This window comes from Aethalodelphis obliquidens, unplaced genomic scaffold, assembly GCF_003676395.1.
Source record: "Aethalodelphis obliquidens isolate GAN/ISIS:26980383/991018 unplaced genomic scaffold, ASM367639v1 scaffold2, whole genome shotgun sequence".
NCBI lineage: Eukaryota > Metazoa > Chordata > Mammalia > Artiodactyla > Delphinidae > Aethalodelphis > Aethalodelphis obliquidens.
Window position 1 is genome coordinate 26,605,246 of NW_020837946.1, and position 19,520 is coordinate 26,624,765.

Sequence of the window (19,520 nt, forward strand, 5' to 3'; positions counted from 1 at the left end):
AGACCAGTGCCCTAATAGCAGCGTTTACCTCTCCGTGGAAGAGGCAAAGTGAAAAAAAAATAATTCCCAAAGGTCCCTAAGTAATCCTCAGTACGTTCCATTTTGAGTTGCTAGATATTTTGAGTTGCTAGACACTCAGGACCAAATGAGAATTTGTACTTTTATCTGCTAAAGAACAGAACAATGGTTATTACAAAACTGAGAGCTACAGATTGAGACATGAACTTAAACAAATTAGCTGAAACTTAACTGAAAACGTTTTCTCTTTCAGCCTTTGGGGTGGGAACGACGGGCTTTTCCGCTGAAAGATGAAGACATAGCAGCCTTATTATGCCAAGATGAAAAAAATGATCAGATTGAAAGATCAAGTCCAGCTTTCCATGGTGAAGTCTTCTGTACCAGTGCACCAGAGAATGGCCACAATCCACAAAGGCAGGCGGACGAAATGGAGGAACACACACAAAACCCTTGGTCTAGGACTTACTCAACTCACGTTAAGAAAAATCAGTGACAGGGAACAGGTTAAGAAAATGATGTAACTGAATGGGAAAACAGGAGAAAAAATAAGCCCTGTTCCCCCACCCCCTGCACAGTCACAATTCCAGAGTAACAGCATGTAGTGCAGGTGCATGTATTAATCTTTTGTGCTGTTTATGAAACAGGCAAGTTACGTCTCATTTTCCCTCCTGAACCACAGGAGTAACTAGCTTTTCACCTACAGACAAGTGCTAGTCATTTGTGTTTGATGCAGATCACAAGCACCAGAAAATTAACTGCTGCAATTTGATGTCAAAGCACATTACTGGGTAAATAATAATAATTTTTAAACAACTTATACCCACACCCACATATACCTATTCATCAAATGACAGCTCTTCTTTTTCTATACACGTGGTTATTCTTTAAATTGCCTCAGAAATATATTAAGAATATAAAACACGTGTATAGAGTATACATGCATACATAATACACACATGTAAGTAGTTTTAAAAAACACTGCAAGTGACCACTCCACTTGAAAATGCACGTATGAACTACCCCATGAAATATCAGCTGAACCATAAATAAAGAGATTTCCAATGGTGTTGAACATCTATAAGCCTTGACTATGGAGAAGGAATTTTTTTAAAAAAACACGTTTAACCGATAGAAGTTATTTATGGAAATTTCTATACCAGAAAACACGATACTCCTTCATTTTAAATCACTGATATCTGTTGGGTTAAACACAGGTTATTTTCTATTCACGCCTAACAGAATAAGAAAAGCAAAGTAGTTAAATATTGTTGTATTGTAAAACTACCACACCTTTTAAAACTCAACTTGAGTTTTATCTATTTTATGTATCTCGTGAAGAGAAAACACCCAACTTAAAATGAGCAACAGACAGGAAATTCCTGTTAGTATATTATTGTACTTTTAGTTATTTTGGTCATTCCCTACCATTCCTTACTCTATTCAAATAAGCATCTATCCTAGAGTGAGAAATAAAATTTTTAAAAGGTTAATGCTTCAATATTGGATACTGGAGTGTACATTAAGTAAAATTCCTTTTGACACTATTATATCATTTTGTTATATGTAAAAACTGAGGACAATTTATATGAATCACTTTTTCTCATGTAAAAAAGGTTATTCAAGTTGTAGTACCCATATAACTGACAATCCTAGCCAACTGGCCTAATCTGGGGGATCTGACACTAAGTTTTTGTTAGGGATTAGAAATTGTACTAGTCCCTTTAAAGAAGGAGAAGAAAAAAATTTCCAGTTCAATGCTGACTAATTTTTGCTTGTAGTTTTACCGTACATTTATATTTTAAAAAAGAAAACAAAATCCAGAACAAACCCAAGTTGTCCAGGCAAATAAACTCAGATTTTTTTTGTCATGACATATTATAATCTTCTATGTAAGTTTTTTTAATTAAAGTTATTTCTATATGCCTTGTGTTGTTTGATTTGATTAAATGTCACCTATGTGTGTGGCACAAGCCTTTCCTAAGCCCAAATAAAGAAAAACAGTAAGAAATAAATTTTTACCTTGTAACACAGAAGAAACCAGGCAAGCTCTATTCTATGCTTAAGTGTTAACATTCTTATTTTCCAAACTTTATTTCTCAAAACTCACTCATAGTAGCCTGAAAAAAATTTAATGACACTGGTCCTGTTATTTCTTGCCATGTGTATTACACAGCAAGAGTATTTACAAGAACGAAGTAGCTAATATGTATCTATTGTCAACGTGTAATTTGGGACACAATTATTATAAACATTTAGTTTACGGATTAACTCTGTACCTTGCCATATATTAGCCTACCTGGTCTTTCTTGGAGTAATAAAATATATATCCTTGGAGTCAAAATCCATAGTTGCAGAATATTCTCAGCTATCTGGTTTTGCTACAGGGTAAAGCTAGACTGGAAATAAGAGAACGTTAAGTAAAAGAAGCTTCCTTTGCTTATCCACCTCCCAAGGGCTCCATCTGTAAAAAGAGTACAGACCAGAAATCCTATTCTTTACTGGATCCTTCCTTTCCATGGTACCAGCCTGTTGAGCTTTATTTAGTATCTTCATTTTTTAAATGGGGACAAACATACCTGTCGTACCATTCATAGGACTGATTTGTGGGTTTAATGAGATATCATCACCATACTTTATAATCTACAAAGCATACATGTATATAATGATAGCTACTTTGTATTGAGCATCCTCAAATTCTACTACCCTACAATTCTAGGAATAGTAGTGGAAGCTTTACGTATATAATTAATAGTATCTCTTAATCCTAAACACAACCCCCCCACTGTTATGATTACATTCAATGTATAAATCAGTTAATAATCAGCTCAAAGAGGTTGGCTGGATTGGTCTGCTAAGGTCGAACAAATAGAAAGGGGAAGAGAGTCAGGATTCAACTTAATATTACTTCCAAATAGAGGCCTTCCTTTCCTTTTAGCATAGAGCTAGGAAAACATTTTATGGCCTTCAGAACAGCGGGTGTGATTAAGAAAAAGGGGAAATGGGGTTGGTGGAGGGTGGGTAGGGGGTGGGGGAAGAACCACTGAATAACCTGCCGCTATAGCAAAATTAACAAAGAAAACACCCTGATAAAACTTGTGCTTGCGTTTTACAACAGACCACCTGAAAATCCCTGGACTTCATAATACACTCGGGTTTTTTTATGTATCAAATATAAGGTGCAAAGTAAAAAATACATGTTTTCGAAGCTAGAAGAGCCATCCATCCCAGCCACATCCAAACTTAGTTATCACGCAAATACACAAATCAAGAATGAGACGAAACCGGAAAAACAGGACTTCCTTTGCTTTCAGAAAAGCCAAGAAGCAAAGAAAACTCTTTTTAGAAATACAGAAAAAAAAATTCTTTTTCATAGTAGCTAATATGCCTTCCTTAGGCATTAAGACACATTTCTGTTCATAACCTTGATACAGCCGTATTTTTACTCTTTATAAAAATCAAGTCTCCCAGTAAAGATGGTATTTTACCACACTAATCTTTAAATTCCATCACTGAAAACATAATACACACCAATTTCTAACCTCTTGGAACATTCTGCAAAATGGATTTTAGTCACTGGAACGAGTAACTGCTCGGAAAAGCAGCACTGCCTCAACTGTGGTATGATTTGGTAGTCAATATTCTTGTTTTCCAATAAAAAAGGAGATCTCATAAGCAGAAACCCTGGACTCCTTGTGGTTTCATCGATCGAGAGAACGTTTCTGAGCAGCTTCTGAGCAAACATTTCTTAACAGGTTGATCACAGATCTGGGGTCTTCACTCCTCATAATGGCACTGCCAGACACAATCATGTTAGCTCCTGCCTGGAAGAAGTAAACACTTAAGGTTATGCCTCAAAGGAAGATGCAGAAAAACCTAAAACAATTCCTGGACTAGAGTTTCCTCTACCCTTGCAGCTGGCAGTCAGCACTTTAATTGTAAAAAAGCCACTTCAAGATGAACATACTTAAGCAGCTAGTTCAATGAAAAAAGAAAATGCTTAAATGAGGATGTGAAATTATTTTTAAATGTGTCTAAGAAATCACTGACTTTTTGGTAACCCCCTCTAAATAAACTACACTGCATCTTTTCTAATAAACCTTTAATCCTTAAATCTATTAAGGTCTTCCCCTGTATACCAATTCCCCCCACAGCTCCTAAAAATCAACCTTTTCATCTCTGAATTATGTATAAGAATTGGTAGGTGGTCTAAAAGGACAATTATTGCTAAAATGTGAAAGAATCCATAAAACAGGGCAACATTAAATTATTTCTCATTGTGAGGCCAGAAGGAATAGAACTTCTTATATATGCTTCACTGCCTTCCAGAATGCTTTTGAGGTGGCTTAAAAAAGATTTTCAAGATGTTTTTCAATATGAAAGCAAAGAAGTCAGAGTAAAACCAAGTAAGATGAGTCCAAATTTATCTCTGAGATTCCTAGGATTTGACTCAAGGAGGGAAATCCAATCTATTATGTGATTCGGTGCTAAAAGAAAGGGAGGACTGTTGGGGGGAACCACTGAAGCTAAGGAAAATGTCTCCAATTAGAGACACTCACCCTATGATACAGCACACTACATCTCTAACAACGTTCCTCATAAAAAAAGAAAAAAATACTAGTTTTATAGGGTTACAACCTAACATGCCTCGTAATGTAAGCAAGAACAGCATTAATGACAAAGCACAGTTCAGTAAAAAAGAATTCCACAAGGGGTCAAAGGATACATGCTCACTAATCGTCTGGCCAGCACCTCCTCCATACTGACCACAGTCAAGCTTTTGATAAGTAACAAGCAGGAAAGTGCGGCATTTATACAAAACACTGAAAGTGCAGATTAGACCATGCTGTTTAATAAAAGCAGGTCACATAAACTTTAATCACCTGTAATGCTACAGGGAGGGCTGGTATCCTTTTATGAAGTTCAGAGCCTAACTCAGCCTAGCTAGCCACTTGAAAAAAAAAAAGTCATCCCACTTCTACAGAGGGACAGATTTAGTAGCTTGCAAGGGACAAATCAGTAGCTAATACACCTAAGTTCTACAGAATAACACTCTTTTTCCCCTTTACAAGCAGGTATGTTTTCTCTCCCTATTTTGGAAAACTGTCTCAAAGGCCCTGGAACTTTTCAATGATATTCCACAGGCTGGCATTCAGCTTATTCCTTTCCAAAGAATTTTTTCATTACTGAGATAACCAGGACTTACTATTTAATGATTATGTGGTTTCAGAATATTCACTTATCGCTCTTTATTTTCCTGGTTTTACATTTAAACAAAAAAATACTTTCCTCGGGCTCCCCTGGTGGCGCAGTGGTTGAGAGTCCGCCTGCCGATGCAGGGGACACGGGTTCGTACCCCGGTCCGGGAAGATTCCACATGCCGCGGAGCGGCTGGGCCCGTGAGCCATGGTCGCTGAGCCTGCGTGTCCGGAGCCTGTGCTCCGCAACGGGAGAGGCCGCAACAGTGAGAGGCCCGCGTACCGCAAAAAAAAAAAAAATACTTTTCTAAGAAAGAAAGCCTGTTTAGTAAGTCTCTATGGCAGACAAGACCTGTCCTGTCATTACGTTTGATAGGAAACTGGTCTAGGTTGCAGTCAAGCAGTCTCACCTCTGCGCATTTATGGATGGTGTCAGGACCTACTCCACCATCAACCTCAATGTCCAAAGACGGGAACTGGGTCCTCAACCAGTGAACCTAGTTATACACAAGGAAATAAGTGACTAAGTGGATAGGTAGAGGGAAAAACACCAAATAAAAAATCACTGATATTAGCCACTAAAATATGACTCCAAATGTCTCAGACAATAACTTTATATCAATACAAATTATGACTGGGGAAAACCAGCTTTTAATGTACTGTAACAAACTAAGTTTTATGAAAGCAAGCTTTGTTCTGTTTGGCAAATGGCATTCAATTGTCATGGCTTTGCAGAAAATATACTTCACAGAAGCAAGACAAAGACAAAACCCTCAATATTCAATGAAAACTCCCAAGAGATCTCAAGGTTACAGAGATAACGGTTTTGAAAAAAATTTTCAAGACTAAGATGTAGTATCTTTTATGATCTCCAAACCTAAATCTCTTGGGGCATTTCTCATACTGTATTCCAATGATATATAGGCATCCTCATCTCCCCACCTTCAGAACAGTACAGGTCTAAACATACAAGTAGCCCAATAAATGCTTACTGAATGAACTTACAGAATAAAAGCCTTACCCCAGAACCAAATACTTCTTTTACCTTTGGCATCATATCTTCCATGAATTTCTGCCCTCCAAACCCAGGTTCCACTGTCATAACCAAGGCCATATCTATCTGATTAGCCCACGGTGCCAAATACTCAACTGTAGTTCCTGGTTTGATAGCAAGGCCAACCTGTAACAGAGACAAATTTGCTATATCACATCAATAATTATTTCCGTATTACATTACTGTTGCATATCAGGCCCAGTAGAAAGGTCTATTCTTAAAGTATAGAATACATACATAAATGGAATACATAAACTGTTCAGACTGTAATTACTTTTTTTAAAAAAAAGTCAACAAGACTGTCAAAAGTAAATGTTTCTAAAAGGTAGAAACTTTCAGAAAACATTAGTGGAATGTATCAATCTTATCTGACAAACAAGTTATACTTAAACTCTATCTTCAAACCTGACGAACAGCTGCCTAAGTCCAGTCTTCTCCACCTATCATTTCAGGTCTTCCACCAAATCTTCCCAACTCTGAGAATAAATAGTATAAAACATTACCATCGGGCTTCCCTGGTGGCGCAGTAGTTAAGAATCCACCTGCCAATGCAGGGGACACAGGTTTGAGCCCTGGTCCGGGAAGATCCCACATGCCTCGGAGCAACCAAGCCCGTGCGCCACAACTACTGAGCCTGCACCCTAGAGCCCGCGAGCTACAATGACTGAGCCCGCGTGCCTGTGTTCCGCAACAACAGAAGCCACAGCAACGAGAAGCCCGCGCACCGCAATGAAGAGCAGCCCCTGCTCGCCGCAAGCAGAAAAAGTCCACGCACAGCAACGAAGACCCAACACGGCTAAAAATAAATAAATTTATTGTTAAAAAAAAAAAAAAATTACCATCACTGTTGAGCTCTCACCTTCATTCCGTTCTCTCGAATGTCTTTGATCAAAGCCCCCGGGTTCTCAGTAGCCTCGAGATGAAAAGTATATTGATTGGCTCCTGCCACAGCCATTGGTTTTACCCACTGTTCCGGTCTGGACACCATCATGTGCATGTCTGGAAGGAAAAGACGTATCCCCTAAGTATTACTATAAGGAAAATAGCTGGCTCATATTATTGAAGCCAGCCTGGAGTTTTTGCTATTTCAGATATGAACTCTTCTGGCATCATGATAATTGTTAAGTATACAGAAGTTACACTTCTGTAGAGATAACCTCCCTTCACCCTGAAGATAAGGCTTTGGTTAAACTCATTTACCAAAAAAAACCCCATTTTTCCACAAAAAGCCTATGGCGCTGTTTATGAAAATAACTAGATACCAGGAAACCTAGGTCCAGGGCCAGGAAATCCCATTCTAAAAAGCTTAAAGAAGTCATGTTATCTATGTGGACTGGCTCCCTCATTTATAAAATAAGGAAGCTAAATTAAGTGATTCTCCCCACCAATATTTTATTGAGCACTTGCCACACCACTAACTTTTCTAGGCCGCAGGGGTTCAGCAAAAAACAGACAAAAATCTCTGCCGTCACAGGGATTACATTCCTCGTGGGAGAGATAAATAAAAGGAGTGAAGACAGTACACACTAGGTTGGTAGTAAATAAGGCCAGTGTGGCTGGGGCCGGGGGCGCACTGGGGAGAGAAGATGAGGCCAGAGAAGCACCGGCTGGGAGTACAGAGCTCTGCAGCCCACCAGGTTTTATCCTGAACGATGCGGAACAAACACTACAGGATTTTGAGTCAAGTGACAAGATCCGACTAAGAAGGCCAAGGTAACAAACCCAGCAATTGAGGATGGTGAGCAATGGTAGGGATTCTGGGTATGTTCGGGAGGCAGGGACAACAGGGGCTGCTGTGGATCAGAAGTGCAGAGTGAAAGTGTCCATTGATAGATGAATGGATAAAGAAGATGTGGCACATATATACAATGGAATATAACTCAGCCATAAAAAGAAACGAAACTGAGTTATTTGTAGTGAGGTGGATGGACCTAGAGTGAAGTAAGTCAGAAAGAGAAAAACAAATACCGTATGCTAACACATATATACAGAATCTAAAAAAAAAACCAAAAAGGTGCTGAAGAACCTAGGGGAAGGACCGGAATAAAGACGCAGACATAGTGAATGGACTTGAGGACATGGGGAGGGGGAAGGGTAAGCTGGGACAAAGTGAGAGAGTGGCATGGACTTATATATACTACCAAATGTAAAATAGATAGCTAGTGGGAAGCAGCCACATAGCACAGGGAGATCAGCTCGGTGCTTTGTGACCAGCTAGAGGGGTCAGGTAGGGAGGGTGGGAGGGAGACGCAAGAGGGAGGGAATACGGGGATATATGTATGCATATGGCTGATTCACTTTGTTATAAAGCAGAAACTACTAACACCATTGTAAAGCAATTACTCTCCAATAAAGATGTTTTAAAAAAAAAAAAAAGAAGTGCAGAGTGAGAGGAGAGTCAGATGGTGCAAGGATTTGGCCTGAGGAGCTAGAAGAGAAGTGCCGTCAACCGAGAGGCAGACAACTGCAAGAAAGGGAACAGACTGAGAGGGAAGAGCACGTTAACCTGCGAAGCCTGCCACGTGTCCTGATCCTAAAGCTCAAACCCTATGAGGATATGTTTGGGAAGAAATGAGCATGGCCTTCTTAAAGATCTTGACTTAAAACATAATAGCATTTCATGAGAAGGAGAGGGCAGCTTAAACGAAGCTGGAAAGAAGAAACAGTAAACACTCGTGCGCCAGAGAGATGGCAGTGAGAGTTTTGAGCTTTTTGTTTTGTTAGAGGGAGCACACTGCTGATACAGCAAAGCTATATTAAAGAAAAAAATTCTAGTATTCCAGAACTCAGTAACTAAGATTATAAAATGCAACAAGGCTTTGAAAAATGTCAGGAAAACAGAATATACAGCCTGATTAATGAAGCCAAGACTAGCATTTATATTTCTAAACTAATAAAAGTAACAAAAATAGAACATATTTTAATAGGCAAACTCTTGCTTTTAAAAGATAAACTCAATTTGGTGTTTTTTCCCCTTCGTATTATAAACAAGAAAAAAAAATTCAATCTGGTTTAAAAGATCAAGTTTACTCTTTCCTAAGATACCAGACTGCTAAGTCATCCCTGTTCAATCTCTAGCATGCAGTCACTACTAGCAACCCTCACTGGACATCCTCTAGTATTTGGGGAATTGATGGCTCAGCTAATCTGCCTATAATTAAGATACAGTTCTCACATGTTCTATTATCAGACTCCCTCTGCACTCTTAAAAATTACTGAAGCCCTCCCCCCCAAAATATTGTTGATGTGGGTTATATTTATCAATATTTCATGTATTAGAAATGCAAACTAAAAAAATTTTAGTGTCTACTTATTAATTCATTAAAAAACAATAATGATAATAAAAATAAATCCATTACACATTAATGTAAGAGTGGCACCGTTTTACATTTTTGCGAGTCGCTAATGTCTGCCTTAAGAGAAGACATCTATATTCTCACACCTGCTCTGCATTCAATCTCCTGCAATCTGTTGTTTTATATGAAGGGAAAAAAGTGCATAGAAAAGGAAGGAGAACCTACATCCACAGCCTTTTCACTCAAGTGTGGATATTCTATTTCTACCCCAAAACTCAACAAGTGGTACTTTTTTTAGAAAGGTTAGCGGCAACGTGGAATCCATAAACCCCACCAGTGACCTTTTCGTACTTTGTTACATTCAAACCCATTAGTCTACATTTTGAATGGCTCTTTTAAGTACTATTGGTTCACTGAGTTACACAGATCTTCCAAATAGTGACACATTTCATTATATACTATCCAAACCCCGCATTTGTTAATGATATTACAGATCTGGTCAGAAAAGCTGTGAGTCCTGGGAAGCTATCAAGCTCAGAGAGGCAGATATAAGTTTTCTAAAATTCCAACTTTCCCTTGCAAACTCTAACTTTATCGGTGGCAATGAAAATTGATGAGCCTCTTTCCTTGAAGTGACAGGTTCACTTAGTTAATTTTAAAGAAAATGTCAGTAAAATATCCAAGTCTGATAACCACAGTTCATCTGTTCGTTGTTCTTTCAAGGGAAAATGGTATTCATGACTAGCACTTTCAGTTCACAGCTTAAAACAATGGCATAAGTGGTTTTCTTCGAGGAAACTATCATCCTCCAGGATTTAAGAGAAGTGCTTTATATGTATTTTCCACTTTGTCACACAAAACGCTAATGAGACATGCATTCAAGGATCAAGATTTACTAAATCAATCACTTGTACCAATTTATCAAAGATACTTGTTACAGAGGATACTATGAATGTATGGCAAGTAAGAATATCACGACTACCTGTATAGTTCAGTATCACTGCCTTGTCTCAGGCCAAGGCATCAGCAGACTAATTCACCACTGCTTTTGCACCATCAGCATAAATAATGGCAAATAATATCAGTACAAGTAATTTACAAATAAAACTACAAATAGTTTTGATGCCATGGACCATCTGAAAAGGACTCCCACGGGTCCTCAGACCATTCTTGAAGACCACTGATTTAGCTAAGAACAAAAACGACTTTTCCCTACCACTTTACTTCTTAGATGGTAAATTCTACTCAATACTGAGATTGAAGAGTTAAAAGCTTTAGCAGTTATACATACAACTTGGGATCTAACTCCAAGGATACAGCATGTATCAATTATCCAACAACCAGTATCCAACAAACAAAAACTTATAATATAAAAAACAAAGGTCACAAAACCCAAACACTAAAGCATATTAAGTCCATTCATCTTTACCTGAGATTCACCTCTGGAAAGACTGATTAGCAAGTTTATCAGCAAAGAACAAACTAAAAACAGAAAGGAAAAGCAGATTGTGTGGGGCGGTGGCAGTTGAGTTGGTAAGAGAAGAGGCACAGATAGAGATAGGAGGGGAGTCAAACAGCAGTGAGAAGAAACACTTGGAGACAACTAAAAGGGAGAGAAACGGGAAAATACATACATATTTTCAATCCACGCAAAGCCACAGTAGGGAATTCTGTGGCCACTGTACAAGCCAGGGAAGGTGGGGGGACCAAGAATGCTACTTATTTCATCCAACTCTGACAATCATAAGAACGAATTTACCCTGGAAAATTCATTCTCCAAAATGAAGTTAAAAAAAAAAAAGTTCAGATAATCAAGAGGATTATATTCCATTATTTGGAAATTTCAAAATAGTGAACATGTTGGTGGAACATTGTTTCCCTCATGCCACATAAATTAGGTGATAATGTACACTTCCTTTGGTACATTCAAAGTGGATGGAGCCTACAGAGAGGCTCTAACAGCCTCCTGCGATGCTTGCAGTGTTCCATAGCTGCACTGGACGGTACAGTAGTCACAAGCCACACGTGGCTACTGAGAACTTGCAATGTGGTTAATGCCACTAAGAAACTAGTTTTAATTTTATTTAATTTTAACTACTTTAAATAGCTACATGTGGCTAGTGGCTACCATACCTTCATAAAACTGGCCCACAGGGACTTTCCTGGTGGCGCAGTGGTTAAGAATCCGCCTGCCAATCGAACCAGGGACACGGGTTGGATCCCTGGTCTGGGAAGATACCACATGCCAAGGAGCAACTAAGCCCACGGGCCACACCTACTAAGCCTACGTTCTAGAGCCTGTGAGCCCCAACTACTGAGCCTGTGTGCCACAACTACTGAAGCCTGCATGCCTAAAGCCCGTCCACAACAAGAGAAGCCACCACAATGAGAAGCCCGCGCACCACAACGAAGAGTAGCCCCCGCTTACTGCAACTACAGAAAGTCCGCGCAGCAACAGAGACCCAATGCAGCCAAAAAAATAAAATAAAATAAATTTATAAAAAAAATTTTTTTAACTAGCCACAATATTTCAATTAAAAAAATCTTAAGTTTTGGGCTTCCCTGGTGGCGCAGTGGTTGAGAGCCCACCTGCCGATGCAGGGGACGCAGTTTCGTGCCCCGGTCCGGTAAGATCCCACATGCTGCGGAGCAGCTGGGCCCGTGAGCCACGGCCGCTGAGCCTGCGCGTCCAGAGCCTGTGCTCCGCAACAGGAGAGGCCACGGCCGTGAGAGGCTCGCGTACCACAAAAAAAAAAAAAAAAGAAAAAAAAATCTAAGTTTTACTAAATTTATGTAATGAGTTACATAAAACCACATATTTACAAGAACTCACCAAATGAGTCACTGCTAACTTAGTTTAAAACAGCAGCAGCAGCAGCAACAAGGATATGTGGACTGAATCTATATTCCATAAAAAGTAACTTCTAGGTCACTGGTCTTAAAAATCCTTAATTCACATTATCCTACAATGTTGGAGTGGAGCATACATAGACCCCACTTGTAGAAAGCTCCATTTCCATGAATTGGCTTCAAATACAGACCATAAGTCAATCAATTCATAAATTCATTTAACAATTACATTGAGCCCCAGCTGTGTCTATGTTAAGCTCTAGGAAAACTGCAAAAAACTAAGTCGATGAAATCCTGCCCTTAAGGCATTTAGAGTTTGATAAAAGTAATCTCAGATTGAAAGAAATTCTAAGAAGAAAATCAACAAGGTGATGTAACGGGAAAAGGTTAATTTAAGACAGGGCTCTCTGAAGAAACAACAAAGGATGTGAGGAGGAAAGATGAGGCAGCACTGGTCAAGAGAACACAGCTTTCTAGGCAAAGAGATTAGCCAAAGTGCCCAGGCCCTGAAGCAGGTAAGAGTTAGGCTTCTTACAGGCAGTCAATGAAACCCCAGCACAGGGAGGAGGGAAAAGGGTACAAGATGAAACTGGAGGTTGAGAAATCAACCAGCTACTTTCCCTTTACTTGAGCAATACATCCAGCTTCAGACGGTGTAACACCCACTTACCAAAGAAAGGGTCCTGGCCTAGCTGCTTTCGGAGGCTTTCTACCACAGGGTGACCAAAGGTGATGTTGGGAACAAAATGCCTACAAGACAAACAAAATCTTGCTCTGAAAATGTTTTCGATTCAGTTTCTGTATTTTTCTCAATATGTATTCTGATGGGAGTAGAGGAGACTATCTGTGATCGCAATTATTTTTCAATAACATCATCAGTATTAAACAACACTAAAAATATCTGTATAATTTCAGTTTTACAGAGCAGTTATCTCCTTGATATTTCAGCAAATCATAATAATGTCACATGATTTACTCTATTTAACTCTGTAATTCAAAATCCCTGACAAGTAGAAACGGAAGGATGACAAAACCAAAACCCCAAAAGTTATATGACTTGCCCAAGTCACACACTAGTTAGGAAGTTCAGGACTCTGATTACAGGTCTCTCAAATCAACCTATCACAGGCTGCCTGTGGCTACTTCTAATCCACCTCTATCACAGGGCACAAAATGACAGTTTATCGAAACTTTCTTAAAGATTATCAATAAAGACACTTAATGTTGGCTTTCCTGGTGGTGCAATGGTTGGGAGTCCGCCTGCCGACGCAGGGGACACGGGTTCGTGCCCCAGTCCGGGAAGATCCCACATGCCGCCGAGCGGCTGGCCGCTGAGCCTGCGCGTCCGGAGCCTGTGCTCCGCAACGGGGGAGGCCACAACAGTGAGAGGCCCGCATACCGCAAAAAACAAAAGACACTTAATGCATACTAATAACCGCCACTTACTGAGAGTTTACAACATACCAGATGTTGTACCTTAATTCATTTCATCTTCACAACAGCCCTATGAAGTAGATGCTGTTATTATTCCCATTTGAAGAGCACAGGATACATAACTTCCTTAAGTCATCCAGTTAATAATTTGTTGGGGCAGGATTCAAATTAAGGCTTCTGATATCAGACCCAAAGCAGTTCACCATTATCCTACTCTGGTTAGTCCTTTTGTTCTATGGCCAGCTCACTTCAATATTTAAAGAAACCTCCTCTATGTACGCCCCAGGCTGACTGCTTCAGAGACTACTGTATTTCATAAAGGAATATGTGAGTGTTCCTGCTCAGCCCAGAAAAGTTTACAATCTCATGGGTAAGAGATGGCTAATGGCTCACCAGAATTCATGACTGCCTGTTACAGCACAGCTGTTGGTAGGAAGCCAGCTCAGCCGAGGACCACACTTCCCAACTCCCTTCACATCTAGTGGCCCATGTGACTAGTTCTCACCAATGGACTGTGAGCTTAAGTGATGGCGTCACTGCAGAGCCCAGGAGGTTGAGTAGTATTCCTGTTCTGCTCTCACTTTATCCTTCTGCCAGTAAAGAGGCCCTTAAGGAATGGCAGAGCCACAGGATGGAAGGGGACGAGGTCTCTCAATTTCTGCATGGACAGACATTTCACACCAAACTATCACATGAATGAGAAACTTTATAACAGTAAGCCACTGAAATCTGGGCTTTCTCTGTTAAAGTAGTAGGCATTACCCTGTATGAGGACTGTTACACAATAACAAGTAGGCAATATTAAGGCAAAATAGTTCCGGAGGCAAGTAGAATAGCACTTTTTAGAAAGGGGTAAGATCGTGAGACTTACAGAACAAACAGAATTTGTAAAAATGGGGAAGGAAATGAAGCAAAGGCAGAAACAACTAAGTTAAGTTCAAAGAAGGGGGAGATGGTAATGCCCACCCTGGCTAGTATGAAAAACGCAGGAGGCAGACTGTGTCACATTAAGTGCACCAGATGCCAGGCTCACTGTTTTGACTTTATCCTGATCAAGTGAGATTTTAAAAGAGAGACACAAATGAAAAATAAGATGGAAACAATACAGCAGGCAGACAGACTGGTCAGTAAGTTGGAAGAAGGGAGGCAAGAGGTGCTGCTAAATGGCAAGAAACAGTAGGAATGGAAACAAGGACAGCAGGTGATAGGATCTCCTAAGTGATAAGATGCGGGGGAGGGGGAAGGTTGAAGAGAGAGAATAAACCACATCCAAAAGTCTTGAGCTTAAGATGACAGGCAGGCAGAAGGAGTGTTAATAAAAAATTAAAACACATACAGGCCACGCACCATTCCAATAAACCATTCCAATATATTAACTCATTAAAACCTCACAACAGGGACTTCCCAGGCAATCCAGTGGTTAACACTCCGCGCGTCCAATGCAAAGGATGCGGGTTTGATCCCTGGTCAGGGAACTAAGATCCTCCTACGTGCTGCGCAGCCAAAAACCAAAACCAACCAACCAACCAACCCTCTCAACAATTCAGTGAGACAGGTGCCACTATTACCTGTATTTTACAGATGAGAAAGTAAGAGGCCCCAGCTCATACAACCAATAAGCACTGGAGGCAGGAGTTAAACACAGGCAATCTAGCTCCAAAGTTCAGGCTCTTAACTGCCAGGCTTGTCTGCTCCTCCACTGAAGCTAATAACTAACAGAAGAAGAAAGTCCAAGGGAGGAGCAGAGCCTTAAGACAGAGAGGTCAGGACACACCTGAGAGGGATGGGTACGGTGGATGGGTACAGACACTTTTACTCTCCAGCACCCTGGTCCTTGGAGGTTGGATTTCTAGTATTTTGGAAATCATTCTACCATTCGTCTAAGAGCAGTAACTGCCAGGGTTATGGATAAGATGCTTTTTATATTTACTTAGAACTCGGAGGTAAGAGTCACATAAGCAGGCAGCAAGGACTGCTGAATACTACGCAAATCTGAGATTGAAAGATCTGCATTTCATTCACTGTTTTTTCTGTCTGCCCTCAGAAGTATTTTTGATGTCTCAACCTTAGGCTTAGTTTATCACGAAAATAAACACAATAACCACATCTTGAGAAAATATGAGAATAAAACAAATACACTTTTACTTCACTGGGAAACAGAAGCTATAATGCCATTTTGGAGTAAAGACTGCCAAAATTAAAATGCAATTAAAAAGTGTCCTTTTCTCCCAAAGAACTTATGAGATTAAGCTATAATCGCTTAGAATACTGGAATAAGGGATACGATTATTTTGATCCCCCATCACATGGATAATTTTCACAAAAAGCAAACCTTTACCAGATCTCCCAACAAGGCAAAGAGGAGGATCAAGGTTGATATAAAATTCAGCAACACTGTAACCAAACAACACTTCCTGTGAACAAGGAATCACACCTATGCCTACGGTGGGGGGTAGGCTGGCAGGTAACATGGAGGAGTGAGACAGCAGATGGAGACGGGAAAAATGAAGAACATCTGGCCCGGCTAATGGTGGCCTTGTGACACTGTGGGCCCAGTACTGAAGTCAGTCAGGTCTAGTAGTATCGTGAAATCTCCCTGTTCCTAATTTAGAAATTGAATATCTGCTCAGTTCCTACACTTACGACCAACACATTTCCAGTCACTGTCCTGTCCTGACACATTTATATTTACATGCTTTCCAATTTTCTTTTCCAGAAAATCCACTTGTCCTTTATTTCAAATATCCAACCATACTAGTGCTCCACCCACCAGTGTTTCCAGAACTTGTTCCTGAATTTCAAAATGAAGACGTTCAGTTTTAATCAGAAGTGTGGGCTTCAAGGGAAGAGAGGGGACTAGAAAACAAGGGCATGCAAGCTCAGTATAATGTTGGAGATTTTTCAGGGGACCAGGAAAAGAAGCATGGAGGCACTACCTGGAGGGAAGGTAAACTGGGGCTGACTGCCTTGGGAAAGGGAGTCCACAGCCCCTCTTTCATACCCTGGGCCTAGGAGGCACTGCAGCTCAGCCAGGCTCTGCCTCTTCGGTGGGACACTGGGAAGGGGCTGAACCTGCCCGATCTGGTTTCCTCCTTTGCAAAAGGGGAATAAAAATAGCTCTTAGCTCAGAAAGTTGTGAAGCTTAACAGAGAAAGGGTTTTTAAAATGGTGTATGCAGAATTTAGTTTTTGCAAACCATGCATGTTTCCCGGTAAAGGGGGAAATGAGTCAATAAAAAAATACTTTATCTTAATAAGCTCAGGGTCTGCCATAGGGCTGAGAGGGGCAAAAAAGATTCCTTAGAGATCCCTCCCTTATGACAAAGCCATTCATCCAACCAATTATAATTAAGCTTGCCATGGTGCTTTTCCTGCAGAGAATACAGAGGTAAGCCGAAGAAACAGTCTCTGCTTTCAGGGAGCTTCCGGTGCAGCAGGAGAGATATGAAATAAGTATCAAAAAATATAGTTGTTCTTTGAAAACAGAGAATATCTTAATCATTCTCTGTAAGCCTAATACCCACAGAAGACAGTTTCAGAGACACAACAAGCTGCTGCATGCTTCAAATCCTGGCTCCGCCATTTCTTAGCTACGAGGTGAGGTGACTTTAATCTCTGTCGATGCGGAGATATCGCACCAAGCTCATAGTGTCGTGTGAAATAATTCACAAAAAGTATCAGACCAGAAATAGTCAAGTGCCTGTAAATATTACCTATTGCTGTTGTCACTGATATTCTGACTGGTAAACTGGAACAAATTATTTTCTCCATTCGCTCAAACATTGGACAAGACTTATTTAAAACCAAGCTGCTCTCTGTGACAAACACACTACACACATATACTCGTAGTCTGTTCTGTCCTGAGACCCTCAAGTGTCTCAGAAAACAAAATTTTGTCTCATTTTGTGTCTCAGACACAAAAATGTAGCTACCCATCTGTGAGGTACACACTCCAGTAATATTACCTGTGAAAGTTCAGGGCTTTCAAGCAAAGGTATCAAAAAATATACAGAAGTAGAAATATATGTGATACCAAACTAAAAATCAAGGTTTTGTAAGAGGTAATATTTACTAATCTTCTTTGCCATCATCAGTTAGGCACGGTGTTGAGGTAACTGAGTGGAATATAAAAGAGAAACAGCAGATTAAACCAGACAGAACAAAGAAGACAAAGCTGTCATAAGAGGAGTGACATTAAAAAGACAAGGGAGTGACTGGTCATCTTTCGTAAAAAACAAGAATTTGCAGATTTGCACGAGCGTACACAGAGATTTTACTATTTCCAATAAACTTACTTTTCTACCCCAAGCCAAGGTAATGGCTGTTTTGATCTTATGGCCTGTGATCAGTGGGGCTCAGAGAACCACTTGGCAAACCCAAGATCCAAGTTGCAACTCTGTCACAATGTGTGTAACGTTGAGAGTCTTAACTGTTTTCTCTATGATTTTTCCTCATTTTATAACCAACTTAAGAAACTAGCATCATTCTGATTTCAAACAATATTGATTATGGGCTGTAACTACAGTGCTTAAAAGTTACTTACAAAAAACTGACCTCCCTGAAGAGCAGGGTGCCTGAAGAGAAAATAGACAGGAAAATCATAATTTGAACAATGATACAACAACTAACAATTACAGAGAATTTACTATATGCCAGGCACTGTAAACTACGTGTATGAGGTCATTTCATCTTCCAAAGATGCCGAAGCGGTGGTGTTATTACTCCCATTTTTCACATAATGAAACTGAAGCTCAATGAGGTTAAATGGCTTGTCCCAAGTAACCCAGGAAGTGGCAGAAGTCGGGCGTTCTCACTCCAGGTACCAAACTCGTCATCCTTACACAAGTCTTTCTCCCCAGCTTTGCCACTAACTAGCTATATGAGCTTGGGCAAGTCATGCCTATCCCCTTGGGCCTCAGTTTCTCCCAACTGAAAATGAGACGGATCCTAGAGATTTAAGGTCGCTTCCAGGCGCTAAGTGCTAGAAGACCACACGTTACGTGGGGGGAGGGGAGATGGTTGAGGTTTGGGACGCGGTCGCAGCCCAGGATGCCGACTCAGGTCCCCTCCAAGCAGGGCCTCCAGGGCTCCCACCGCAGGCTCCTTCTCAGTACCGCGTTCAGAGCGAGGCGCTCCGCGGTACAGGGACGCCGTGCACCCAACAGGCACTCAATAAAGGTGCGCCTATCCCGCCCCGCGCGGCAACCCAGACCCGAGCCCCGCGGAGAGTTACCCGTCCATTACATCCAGGTGCAGATAATCGGCCCCAGAGTCCAGCATCCGAAGGCACTCCGCCCCTAAACTGGCCAGGTCGCTGTTGAGGATGGACGGGCCAATCTTGCAGCCAGACGCCATGGTGCTAGTTCTCTAAAGCAAGTTACCCGGAGAGATCCCCGGCAAGACGAAGGCGTCGCGCCCCGATTGGCCGCACAGTTTTGGCCCCGCCTCTTCCCAGTAGAGTCTTCCGGACTCCACCGGCCGCAGCTGCCTTGAGGGGGGAAGTCCCGCCTCCCCTAGCGGGAGGGGTGCCACTCTAAGGGCTTAGGGGCGGGGCCTCGCGGGGAGGCACCTTCCTCCTTCCTCTGACCTTTGTTTTTAAAACAAGCCTTTCAGGTCTCCCAGTCTTCTGAGGAGTTCCTTAATCTTTTTTAGTTTTACTTCCCCTGCAGTTCCC

The 19,520-nt window shown here is 40.9% G+C and overlaps 2 protein-coding genes across 20 annotated transcripts in view; one reads left to right on the forward strand and one right to left on the reverse strand.

Annotated features, from left to right (window-relative positions):
• KANSL1L (KAT8 regulatory NSL complex subunit 1 like) overlaps nucleotides 1–1,941 on the forward strand; it is a 146,065-nt gene extending 144,124 nt beyond the window's left edge. For all 13 annotated transcript variants that reach the window (XM_027122469.1, XM_027122493.1, XM_027122494.1 and 10 more), the window contains one exon: nucleotides 272–1,941. In XM_027122469.1, coding sequence (XP_026978270.1) covers nucleotides 272–511 — 240 coding nt within the window. In that variant the 3' untranslated portion in view covers nucleotides 512–1,941. The remainder of the gene's footprint in view (nucleotides 1–271) is intronic.
• Nucleotides 1,942–2,084: 143 nt separating this feature from the next.
• Nucleotides 2,085–19,229, reverse strand: RPE (ribulose-5-phosphate-3-epimerase). 7 transcript variants are annotated; one of them, XM_027122517.1, is made up of 7 exons: nucleotides 19,091–19,229; nucleotides 18,401–18,420; nucleotides 13,084–13,163; nucleotides 7,127–7,266; nucleotides 6,235–6,393; nucleotides 5,624–5,710; nucleotides 2,085–3,839 (listed from the first exon to the last, which is right to left on the reverse strand). In XM_027122517.1, the coding sequence occupies exons 1-7, from the start codon at nucleotides 19,199–19,201 to the stop codon at nucleotides 3,717–3,719; spliced, it is 720 nt and encodes a 239-aa protein (XP_026978318.1). In that variant the 5' UTR covers nucleotides 19,202–19,229; the 3' UTR covers nucleotides 2,085–3,716. The 7 variants fall into 7 exon arrangements, with proteins under 7 accessions (XP_026978318.1, XP_026978330.1, XP_026978364.1 ...); XM_027122529.1 differs by having other exon boundaries at nucleotides 6,259–6,393; nucleotides 19,091–19,225; XM_027122563.1 differs by having other exon boundaries at nucleotides 18,390–18,420; nucleotides 19,091–19,166.
• Nucleotides 19,230–19,520: the final 291 nt, after the last annotated feature.

Bases quoted from the DNA above. Each gene is read 5' to 3' on its own strand.
- RPE (XM_027122517.1), bottom strand. From the start codon at position 19,201: ATGGCGTCTGGCTGCAAGATTGGCCCGTCCATCCTCAACAGCGACCTG. The intron at 7,267-13,083 runs GTAAGTGGGTGT...TTTTCCTTCCAG, and splicing joins AGGCCAGGACCCTTTCTTTG to ACATGCACATGATGGTGTCC. The intron at 3,840-5,623 runs GTGAGACTGCTT...TACTTCTTCCAG, and splicing joins CCATCCATAAATGCGCAGAG to GCAGGAGCTAACATGATTGT.